Source organism: Tympanuchus pallidicinctus, unplaced genomic scaffold, assembly GCF_026119805.1.
Source record: "Tympanuchus pallidicinctus isolate F22 unplaced genomic scaffold, pur_lepc_1.0 scaffold4, whole genome shotgun sequence".
In the NCBI taxonomy this organism is placed as follows: Eukaryota; Metazoa; Chordata; class Aves; order Galliformes; family Phasianidae; genus Tympanuchus; species Tympanuchus pallidicinctus.
Genome location: NW_026294758.1, coordinates 8,300,218 through 8,312,236, shown reverse-complemented (window position 1 = coordinate 8,312,236; position 12,019 = coordinate 8,300,218). Strand labels below are relative to the sequence as shown.

At 50.1% G+C, this 12,019-nt stretch overlaps 1 protein-coding gene across 3 annotated transcripts in view; it reads right to left on the bottom strand.

The window, feature by feature from the left end:
* The window catches only part of CEP120 (centrosomal protein 120), a 38,699-nt gene extending 34,605 nt beyond the window's left edge, over window positions 1-4,094 (bottom strand). For all 3 annotated transcript variants that reach the window (XM_052700876.1, XM_052700877.1, XM_052700878.1), the window contains exons 1-4: window positions 3,930-4,094; window positions 2,507-2,663; window positions 1,574-1,688; window positions 492-633 (exon numbers count right to left, since the gene is read on the bottom strand). In XM_052700876.1, the coding sequence (XP_052556836.1) occupies window positions 492-633; window positions 1,574-1,688; window positions 2,507-2,663; window positions 3,930-3,981 (466 nt within the window). In that variant the 5' untranslated portion in view covers window positions 3,982-4,094. The remainder of the gene's footprint in view (window positions 1-491; window positions 634-1,573; window positions 1,689-2,506; window positions 2,664-3,929) is intronic.
* Between the last annotated feature and the right edge of the window lie 7,925 nt (window positions 4,095-12,019).

Sequence of the window (12,019 nt, the reverse complement as noted above, 5' to 3'; positions counted from 1 at the left end):
TTGTTGAAGTACTGAGTGGCTTAGACAAAAAAAAAAAAACAAATAACGTGTTAAAGGAAAAAGTGGGGAAAAAAAAGCTGACTACTCAACCAATGAACTACTGCGCTACTTGGCAACTTGTCAGTTTAGATTTAGAATTACACACTGCAAAAAAACTCCCTTTGTCTTCTTTCTTTAGCAACAGGACTGAAATCTGACCTGACTGAAATGCCAGTAGGAGTAAGCATGAGTCTCTGATGCTGATTTTGAAGATCAGTTAGCCTGTATCTCTGTCCACCTAAGTAACTCAAAGTAAAGCACCTCTGCTATTACAACACAGTGCGTTTCCTATTCACGTGCTTTACGGTTACACATGATACAAATGATTTACAGTTAATTAATGTTCAACTACTGTAGCTCTCTTTGAGCTCAAATACCACATTTGCATCAAGCAATACACATCCAAAACAGGAGCATCTGTAATTCAAAGCCAACGGTATTGTATTACTTACCCCTCCCTTCTCTAGGGGCTGCCTCCTTTGCTTTTAAATCACCAACTGGTGCTTTGGAATCAGTTTCCAACATAATGCCTACTTTTATTTCGGATTTAAATTTAGCATACTTGTTACTTAGCAAAGAATACCACCTTGGTGTCTACAAAATCAGAAAAGGAAAAAACATTTTCAAAGTAGCAAAATCATAAAATACGGTAATAGACAACAGATTTGCTCTAGCAATTCTATTTTATTATTCACAGAAAATCACCCTAGCATTCATTTGCAAAAACGTGGTCTATTCTGCACTGCTACACTCAATAACTCTATATCATCATTCCTGGAAGAAGAGCTGAACATACTCTTTTCCATTGATTTACAAAGTAAACTGTGGGGGAGCAAAATATAAAATGAGTCATCTAATTAGAAGAGAGAATGTTTAAATTTTCAACTAAAAGAGTGCAGACTGTATTACATGGATTATAAATTTTAAGTGGGATGTCAAAACGCTAAAGCAACATCATACTGCGACCCATGCCACAACTACATCCTGATCAAGCACAACATAAAATTCACTCATCAAAATTCTATGTAAACAATCATGATTTCTCCTGCTTTGTTAATGGGCCAGAACTTCAGAACCCCTCACACATCCTCTGTAGGAAAAAAAATAAAAATACAAAGAACACATCACAAACAGCTTCACTCTCTAAAGTTTTGACTTAACTACATTTAGTTGCTCAATAAAGGACCTTGTTTTCTTCTTTTCCCCAGCTGGTAAGTCATAGCAGCGATTAAACAGGGTGATTAGAAATGTTTCAACCCTCCAATTCTAAACTGTAAGAATTCTTTTTTAATCTGCATACTTGGCTTTTTCATGTTCCAGAGCAGGCTGTGTAAATATTTTTCATTCCAATAACACTGACACAAAACTACTTTCATTTGTTCTCTTCAAAAAAAAAAGGCAAGTATGTGATGAAGTAGGACTCATTCTCCTCCTGAACAACTCAAAGATTCAAATTTTGCCTTAATTCAAATTCTACTGCCAGAACACTGTTTTATAAACATCAAAATGTAAGACTTTACACTTAGAAACATACCTGTTTCTTTTCCTGCACAGCCCTTAAATCAAGCACAGCATAGCCTATGTTCTCTTTAGCTGAAGACAGAGGATCCAAAGCAAAACACTGGAGTTTGATAGGTGTGCGCTGCAGCCTGTAAGAACATCTCAGTTGAAATCCAAAACGTAAAAATTAACCTGTGCAATTAGGTCATAACAAACGATTCACATGTTTCAAACATATCAACAACAATTTATTGAGATTTCTAACATAGCTAGTTCTAGTAAGTTAGCAATTTAGCTTACACTCAATTCTAAAAATCTGGGATTAAGCAACAGATAACGAATAAATAGATAAATCTGGTAAGAGAAGCTTACCAGAAGAAGCTGGACTCTGAAAGACCCTCAAGAGATATTAAATTCAGTCTTTTCCACGTTCATGAAACAAGTAATGCAACTGAACTGCACCTTCACTTGGGAGCAAAAGATTGTTGCAAAGCACCTGCATGTTCTTAGAGGCATAGGTGTGGTGTCCAGCATGAGGTGCATTTAGACATCTTTCCCTCCTCCAAGTTCAAGTGGCCTTCTCATTTCTCTGACAGATTCTAACAGTATCTCCATATTTTCAATTAAAAACGATGACTGTTCTGGAAACCAAAACCAATGTATCAGTTCTTCTAGCAGGATTCTCAGGCTTTAAGTTAATTCTTTGTCAGGGTTTATGTAAGAAAACAAGAATCCAGTACTTTTCCAAATTTTTTTTTTTTAAGTAGTTCCAACAGAAGCTTTAGAAACTTCTAGTCACCTATATCACCACATAATACTTTTCTCTGTTGTGAAAACAAAACAGTAGATCATTTCACAGATAAAAGAAAGCTTCTATTTATAAGTAGTTTAGATTAAACACTGTGTTTCAGCAGCTGTAAGCACAAAAAAATTAAGTTTTATCTCAGGCTAAACTTTCTGCTGTTACCTGTGCTGATGAAGTGCTTTTCGATCGAGTTCCCAGGCCAATTCAGTGGCAAATTCCGGCTGATCAGTATGCTCCACGGGATCAGTAGCCAGCTGTTCTCCATCAAACTTCGCTTCAACTATAAGCATGTGTTTGGGTCGTTTTGGAAAACAGCGTCCTGAAACACAGTGCAATCATCAGACATCACCAATGGAACAAGGGAGCTCCGATCCTTACTGCAAACCAATTATACGGAGATGTATTCACCCATCTTCCTCAAACTTTCTCTGCAATTGTAGTTTTCTTACTTTGAAATGTCTTCTCACTACTTAGAAGTAATAAAGGACACAGCGAAGAACAAAGCGTTTGAGAAGCACCCAGAAACAGCAAGATACCAGGTAACAGCTATGAACTATGATAGAAACCAAGTACTTGGTATGATTTAACATTGAGAAATCTAAGAAAGGGAAAAAGTCAAGGCAATAGGTAGCAAACAGCAAAGATAAAGCATTCTTCCTTCACTGCAAATTTTACTACTCTCCTGCATTAAAAGAGCAAGCATGATCTCATGAATTACTAAAAAGTTTATCCAAGCACATGCTGTGCTTTTTAGAATTCACTACTAAGAGAATGTAGAAAGCTGCATAAGATTTCTCTTGGATTCAGCATCCTTCTACATTTTAATTCATAGTTTTTGTGACAAAATGAATGCCTAAAGTTTACAGGCATCACAAAACAAGCAGCCAGAGAAATAACACAGTGCTTTACAAATGGAAAGCATTCAGACACATGCCCCAACAGCACCGACAACTTGCACAGAATATTCATACACCTCAGCAAGCCTATCCAGCACAAATCAGATGACCTGCGATTAACCAGCACACAGCATAACGGTGGATTTGGTAACTGGGCTTGTGAAACAGCAGACTGGAACAACAAAAACAAAACATAAATGGGAAGAGCCCAGTGAGAAAATTCCTATTCTATTCCTCTGCTCATCATTTCTCCAATGTCTTGGGCCCAGCAGAAGTCAGAGGCCAGGAGAAGTCAGCAGGAGGTTTTGCTTCCCACAGCTGGAAAAGGCGGAGACACGGTCGCCTTTACAGGCTTGACGGCTCTATTCAACCGGGCAGCAACAAACGGTCACGTGGAAAAGCAGCAATAAGGGGTTTAAACATCAGCTACGGCAAGTAGAGATACGTATAAGGATGGACGTCCACGACGTTTAAGCCATAAAGAACGAAACCTCGCTGCGCCTTTTCTGTACGAAAGCCAGCACCAGAGCTGGCTCCGCTTCCTACAGATCGCCTGCCGTGCAGCGAAGCATAAAGAAGCCGCCGCGGTCCACCCACAACATTCCCCCGGAACACGCTCTGTCCACGACTCCCCACTGGCCGTGTGACTTCAGGGCTACGGCTCGCGTTTAGAATCCGCCCCCGCTTACCTTCCAGAACGGAGACGACGATCAGCAGCCGGTCGGCAGCCCTTGACACCATCGCCCCGCTCTGCCCGGCGGGCGCGACCACAACGCCGGCGCGGACCGGAAGCGCCGCCAGCACTGCCCGGCAGCCTCACGCAGCTTCCAGCGCGGCCGCGCTTCCGCCTGGCAACGGCGGCACCGCCCTGCGCGCGCGCGCGCGCACGCACTTCCTGCACGACGCAGTGTCTCAGTGGGGTGGGGCGGTGACGCCGCTTCTGGCGCGCCGTTGTGACGTAAGGCGGCGCGGGCGACGCGCTCTCTTCGGCCCGCTTCGCTGAAAGCGGAGCGATGGCCTGCTGGCCGGCTGCTCGAACACGGCGGCCTGGGGCTGCGCAGCGGGCAGAATCGTGCGGTGGAGCTGGCAGCTGCTTTCCTTTTCCTAGTGTGAAAACTGGTTTCTCTTGCACTGGCTCCCGGGGCTTTACAGGAGATCTCCTAGTGTCAAACTGCCGATGTTTATAGCTGAGATGAACCAGAGTGCAGCAAACGCTATATTTAGACACTGTATTTATCGTTGGTTAATAAAGCTTCTCGGAAGTATGTGTGCCCATCCCTGCAGGTGCTGCAGGCCATGCGTAGGCCCTAGGCAGCCTGAGCTGGGGGGTGCGCAACCAGCTTATGGCAGGGCTGGACTGGGGGGCTGTGAGCTCCCTTACAACCTGACTGTGTTGCGATTCTATGAATGCTATTGCTATCAGACTTGCACTTGTTACGTTGCTGTCCCTACTGGCAACCAAGAGGATTCAACAATTCTAAAATTCCATCTCCAATCATTCCAGGCGTTTAGGGTGTTTAATTCAAGGAGTGGGAGCTCAAGTGATCTCCAGCTCTATACCTTCAGGGCCAGTAAGGAACACTGAACGGGATCGGAAAGCACAAGCAATGAATTATTGGCTCACAGGCTGGTGTCAAGCCAGGAACTTTGGGTTCTTTGATCATGGGACAGTTTAGTCAGCCCCTGGTCTATCGTCTGTCCGTGGAACCCACCTATCTCAAAGAGGGCAACAAATCCTAGCACAGGAGCTAGTGGGGCTTATTGAAAGAGCTTTAAACTAGCTACAGAGGGGGAAGGAGACAAAACAGGCCTCACAAGAGATAAGCCTAAGGGAACAATACTTAAGATGGGGGTGAGGCAGATGACTCAACTGAAGTGCATCTATACCAATGCGTGCAGCAGGAGCAACAAGCAGGAAGAGTTGGAAGTGATTCAGAGTCAGGCTAATTATGACCTTGTTGCTATTTCCGAAACATGGTGGGACCACTCCCATGACTGGAGTGCTGAGATAGATGGTTACAAGCTCTTCAGAAGGGATAGACAAGGAAAGAAGGGCAGTGGTGTGACCCTTTATATTAAAAACTGTTTTGATGTTGAAAAGCTTGGGGTTGGGAATGAGAGTTGAGTGTCTATGGGTAAGGATCAGGAGGAAGGCCTGTAGGGGCGACATCTTGGTGAGGGTCTGTTATAGATCGCCTAATCAGGATGAAGTGTTGGACGAAGCATTCTATGAGCAGCTCGCAGAAGTCACGCAATTGCCAGCACTTGTTCTCATGGGAGACTTCAATTTCCCTGATATATGTTGGAAATATAATATAGCGCAGAGGAAGCGGTCCAGGAGGTTTCTAGACTGCGTGGAAGATTGCTTCCTTATGCAACTGGTAGGAGAGCCTACCAGGGGCAGTGCCCTGCTGGATCTGGTCGTCACTAACAGAGAAGGACTGGTGAGAGAAGTGAAGGTTGGGGGCCATCTTGGGCAGAGCAACCATGGAATTGTAGAATTCTCCATTCTTGGGGATGTCAGAAGAGTAAGCAGCAAAACAACTTTCTTGAACTTCCAGAGGGCAGACTTTGATCTGTTCAGGGCGCTCGTAGCACGGGTCCCTTGGGAGTCACTTCTCAGGGGTAAAGGGGTCCAGGAAGCCTGGACGCTCCTCAAGATGGAAATCTTACAGGCACAAGAACAGGCTGTCCCTGAGTGCTGTTAGGCGAGCCGCAGGGGAAGACAACTGGTGTGGATGAGCCGGGAACTACTGCTGAGACTCAGGAAGAAAAAGAGAATCTATGTCCTCTGGAAGAAGGGACAGGCTGCTTGGGGAGATTACAAGGAAGTAGCTAAGGTATGCAGGGAGGAAGTTAGGAAGGCAAAAGCCCAATTTGAACTCAGATTGGCCACTGCAATAAAAGACAATAAAAAATCCTTTTATAAATATATCAATGGCAAAAGAAGAACCAAGGATAATTTTCATCCTATACTTGATGCAGCAGGGAATGTGGCCACTGAGAACAAGGAGAAGGCTGAGGTCCTCAATGCCATCTTTACATCTGCCTTTAGTAGACAGATCAGTTATCCTCTGGGCATTTTACACCCTGATCTGGAAGTCTGGGATGCTATTCAGAATATACCCCCAGCGATTCAGGTGGAGACAGTCAGAGAGCTCCTTCTCCATCTGGACTGTCACAAATCCATGGGACTGGATGGGTTACACCTGAGGGAGCTGAGGGAGCTGGTGGAGGTGACTGCCAACCAGCAACAATCCCATGCAGCGTTATAGGCATGGGGATGAGTGGCTGGATGAGTGTGAAGAGGAAGGGGACCTGGGGGTGTTGGCTGATGCTCGGCTGAACATGAGCTGACAGTGTGCCCAGGTGGCCAAGAGGGCCAACGGCATCCTGGCCTGCATTAAAATAGTGTGGCCAGCAGGAGCAGGGAGGTGATCATCCCCCTGTACTCAGCACTGGTGAGGCCGCACCTTGAGTACTGTGTTCAGTTTTGGGCCCCTCACTACAGGAAAGGTGTTGAGGTCTTGGAACGTGTCCAGAGAAGGGCAACGAAACTGGTGAAGGGTCTGGAGCACAAGTCTTATGAGGAGCGGCTGAGGGAGCTGGGATTGTTTAGCCTGGAGGAGGCTCAGGAGAGACCTCATTGCACTCTATAACTTCCTGAAGGGAGGTTGTGGTGAAAGGGGGTTTGGCCTCTTCTCCCAGACAACAAACAGGACCCGAGGAAATGACTGCAAGTTGTACCAGAGGAGGTTCAGGTCAGACATGAGGAAAACTTTTTCTCTCAGAGGGTGGTCAGGCACTGGAATGGCTGCCCAGGGAGGTGGTACAGTCATTGTCCCTGGCAGTGTTCAAGAGGCATCTGGATGAGGAGCTGCAAGACCTGGTTTATTAGCTTGTGGTAGCAGTGGTAATGAGGAGACGTTGGACTGGCTGATCTTACATGTTATTGTGATTCTATGATTCTATGATTCTGCTTATCCCTATGCTCAGGCACTTGCTCATATGTCGCTTTCATCATTCCAGTAAGTAAGTTAGGATGTTGAACGCCACAATAAGCATGACTTAGAAGTTTGCCACTCCGAGATGTAGAATGTTCACTTCAAGATTAGCTTAAATATATATAAAAAATGCCAGTGAGATGAGTTTTCACCAAGGACAGGCAGAATTTGGTGAGACTGCTAAGTGTTGTGTGCCATTTCAAGACTGGCACTCTGGAAGCAACCAGTCCTTTCTCATTGGGTGTGCCTACTGTTAGTTTGAATTAGGAGTGTTGTGCTTCCCATTGTAGATCAGTTCAGTCACCACTGAGGCTTCAGAGCTTCAGAGATTCCATCCTGCATCTCTGTCGGGCTAACATAGCATCATTATGTGCTTAATTATGATCAGATCACATACGATTCAAAACGGATGAATAATCCTTTCTACTCTGGCATTTTGTTTCTCTTAGCCTCTCCTCATAGGCGGTGTTCCATTCCATGGGTCATTTTTGTGGCCCTTCTCTGGACGTGCTCCAGGAGGTTTATATCACTCCTGTACTGAGGACTCCAGGTGAGGTCTCACCAGTGCAGAGTAGAGAGGCAGGATCACATCCCTCAACCTGCTGGCCACAGTTCCTTTAATGCAGCCTGGGATCTGGCTGGCTTTCTGGGCTGTGAGGGCACACTGCTGGCTCATGTCCATCCTGCCATTCACCATTACCCCCAGGTCTTTTTCACCAGGGTTGCACTCAATCCTTTTGTCCTCTAGCTCGTATTCGACTGCCTCGACTCCGGTGCAAGATCTGGCGCTCGGATTTGTTAAATCTCATGTTGTTCACCTGGGCCCTCTGCTCAGGCCTGTCTAGGTCCCTCTGAATGGCACCCCATCCCTCTGGTGTTGATCGCACCCGCAGCTTGGTGTCATCAGCAATTCTCCCGAGGGTGCACTCAACCCCACTGTAATTGTCAGTGTCACTGATGAAGGGGGGGACAGCACTTGTCACCGCTCGTCCATCCAGACCCCACACCATTGACCATCACTGACCACTCAATCCTTGTTGGAAATATCCAAGTAATTTTGTCTGGACGGTATCTCTGATAAAAGCAGATTTTATTCGCGATTGCAATGGCGGGCGTCCCGCAAGCAGGAGCACACCTATGGATACATCATGAGAGCCTTTAGACCCGGTTTTCTCCCCCTTGCCTCCCCCCCCTCCTCTGTTTCCCCACTGGCTGGGTACTCCAGGTTCACAATCTTATCAGAAGGTTTACATTTGCTATTTACTTGTCAATTTATTTGTTATCTGGTGCCAGTCAGTAGCCATCCTGTTGTTTCCAAAATGTCTCCATGCTCTCCTTGTATTGATACAGTGATTTTCTTTAAAGTCTTCGTTGAACAAAGAGTACTGGGGGATGATGCCAGGCCTTCCAGTGTCTCTTAGGGCGCTTCCTTGGGCATGTGGAGTTCTCTCCACGTGGAGAACCATGGCTAGTTCTCTGGTTTGCTCTCGTGCAGGATATTCTTGCAGTGTGTATGACAAAATATGCATCTATACACCTATATACAATGTGTGCGTTCCCAGGAAGGTTCGTCTAGAGGATAAGTAATGTGAACTTACCAGAGATCTTCCACAAGTTAAGTAGAAGGACTCCCAAAAAGAACTATGATAGCGGAGATCATGAAAAAAAAAAAAAAAAAAAAAAAAATATCCAATTCTAAGGCAGAAACAACATTTGATTCCCACAGAGGGAAGTGCCAAACACTCCTCGGGTGCTTTCATCATTGCTGTAATTCTGCACAAGACACCTTTCGATACCACGGCGATGAAAAGCTATGCTAAAGCTTAAGGCAGCAATGTGACAGAGGCGCTGTGAAAGGGGAGTGCATCAGAGAGGGTGTGTTTGTGTAGTGCCTGGGGCCATATTCAGCCTGGACTTTAAGCGAGACAGTTCAGGTGCCCAAAGGTGGACAGCCTTGTGGCAATCCTCGGGCAGTGGGCAGCGCAAACACTGTGGCGCAGGTGATGGCATAATGGGGCCTTTGTGACGCCCATGGAACGCCTGGGGCTACCCAGGCACGGCACGGCAGCCCCTCAGTGTCCAGGAGGACAGCGACGGGACTGCACGGGAGCAGCGAGGCTCTTCGAGGAGCTCCACTTCTACCGATAGCGTTCCCTCAGAGTCCCAGTTCTTGTGTTCCCCGGGGACAGAGATGGATGGCCGAGAGTCGTTCGAATCGTTCGAGGAGATCCGCGGTCTCCAGACCGGTGAGTACGCGGGCGGCACCGGGCCCGGCCAGCCGCAGCCCCGGCTCCGGGCTCCGCGGCGGGCTGCGGTCGGGGCTCGTGGCCGTGTGCCACGGCGGCGCCGTGCCAGCCGCTACACGTGGAGCCCGCCAGCGAGCGAGGCTTTGAGTCGGGCTGGGCGGGACCGCGGCCAGGGAGCGCACCCTGCTCGACGCCGGGAGCCTCGTTCCTCGCTCCGCCAGGGGAAGAGCGGGCACCGGCGCCGGAGCCGATGCGTGGCTCCCCCGTCTGCGGGGCGGCGGCAACGGAGCCGGAGAGGGCGCGGCTCTTCCCTGCGCCTACCGCCCTCGCCCCCAGCTCTCCACGCTCCTTCTTTAGCAGATGACGCTGCCGCTGCCTTCGGCGTCGAGCAGCTGGATGACAAGGAGAAGGAGGACTGCGAGTTCTTCTGGTCCTTCCTCGCCGGCCAGGAAAAGGTAACGATGTCCGACTTCGTCGGCGCGAGGCTCTGCCCGCCGCTCCCAGCCGGGTGCCGCCGTGCTTGCTGCCCGCACCCAGGCTCTCGGAGCGCGGCTGGCCGCGCAGAGCTGCTGCCCTCCCGGCCCCCCGCACCACCGCTGCACCCCCTCCGCGCAGCGGCCCCGCTGCTCGCGCCCTCTCACTCTTCCCGTTCGTCTCCTCGACTGTCAGGAGCTGGACGCGAGGACGAGCTTCCTGGTCTCCCTCCGTACCGTCTGCAGACTGCGGCTGGAGGGGAGGTACCTGGCCGACGGCAAGCTGGACGCGCAGCACGAGGTGAGGGGCACCCGGCGAGGCTGAAGGAAGGGGCCGAGCTGGCCGGATGCCGGCCCGGCGGTGCGAACGGGGACGAGTGGGACAGATCTCTTTGGGCGCAGAGCTGCCTGCCGGCCATGGGGCTTCTGCCTCGGGTGCCGGTGTCGGCGCGGGGACAGCGGTGCTGTGCACCCTCGTGCTGGCTGCCGGCAGCGCCCGAGTCCCAGCTCAGTTGCGCCGTCCGTCTCTCTCCAGGTGCTACTGCGGAAGAAGTTCCCCCAGTACTGGCAACCGCTGATGTGCCTGGGCAGGCACGCCGCGCTCGCCATCACTGCAAGGAGGCAAGTGCCCCAGAGCCCGGCTGTGCAAGGGCTCTCCACAGCAAGGGCCTGACAGCAGCAGGCATGCCCCAGCTGCCAGCATCCAACAGGCATTTCCTCTCCTTGCAGCACTGAGATCATAGCCCAGATCCAACAGCACCTCAGCCCCTGTGTTAGCTACATCTGCTTTCTCGCCGAACAGGAGAAAGAGATCAGCTTTGACGCTTCTCTCTACAATGAGGTAAGAGCTGGCTGTGCTACAGAGAGCCTGCCAGCCAATTCTGCACGCTTTTTCCAGTTAGCTTTGGCTGCTGGAAGGAGACAGCCAAGGCAGACCCGGAGGCACCACAGGGCAGGCTCCTGGCACTGTAGGGTGGCTGAATTCTGCTTCAGGTGGCAGGAGTTGAAGCCAGCTTCCTGCAAAAAAAGGGCAAGCAAAAGTGCACACCTGCTCTGTTCTTCTTGCAGATGCTGCAAGCTCTGGACAGCGTGCTGCATGTGCTGCTGCGTCTTCCGCCACACTCCGCCACCCTCAACCTGGTGATCGTCTTGCAGGTCTGGCACGTGCAGAGAGCAAGGCTCACAGGGGCTCTTCCTTCCTCCAGAGAGAAGGGATGCTCTGGGGTGGGCACCGTGTCCCAGAAAGAGGCACAGAAAGCGGGCAATGGGGTGGGGACGCAACCACCTGAAGTCCAGTGGTTTGCACCTGAGCAGCGGAAGGCTGCTGAGTGCCCTTCCCAGACCCCGCAGCGGCGGCTGGCACCGCTGACCCACTGCCCTCCTTTACCTGCCTCGGGGATACTCTTTGTGCCAGATGTCAGCAAGGCCGAGGTCTGCTGGGATGTGGCCACCATGCGAAGGGAGCTCAGCCTTGAAACGCTCTTCTTCTGGCCGCTGAGGGCACCCAGCAGCATGCCAGCCCCAAAGCCCTTCCCTCTTGGAAAAGGGGCAGAGCCATTTTGTAGGAGCTGAGGGTGGGGATAATGATTGGTGACCGCAGCAGGTCTCCGCTGGGGCAGCCATTCCTGAGGCTGCCAGGAGGCCGGGCCTCCATTCCAGGCTCTTCTCCTGTTCAGGGGAAGCCTGGGCACCTTGTCAGTGCCCCGCCAGTTGCCCGGCACAGCGGCCGCTTCAGGAGCTGCCATCGCATCTGTGGTTGACCAACAGCTTTTGTCTTCTCAGGCCCTGCTGCCCTGCGCCGAATCTGAGTGGCTGAGAGTGCGCCGGTGTGCCATGGGGAGGATTGCCAACCTGAGCAAAGTCCTAGTCCCTGCTTCTCTGATAGCGGTAAGAAGCCGGAGAGACGGGCAGCGTTTAACCCCCTTCTTGCCCCTTCCTGGTGCCCCAGTAAGCTGGTAGCTCTGGGCTCCCTGCAAGACCAGCAGGTCTGGGACAGAGTCCTCTACACACCAAAATCCAGCAGCCACTCAAAACCCTTCAACAGTTCTCACCAAAG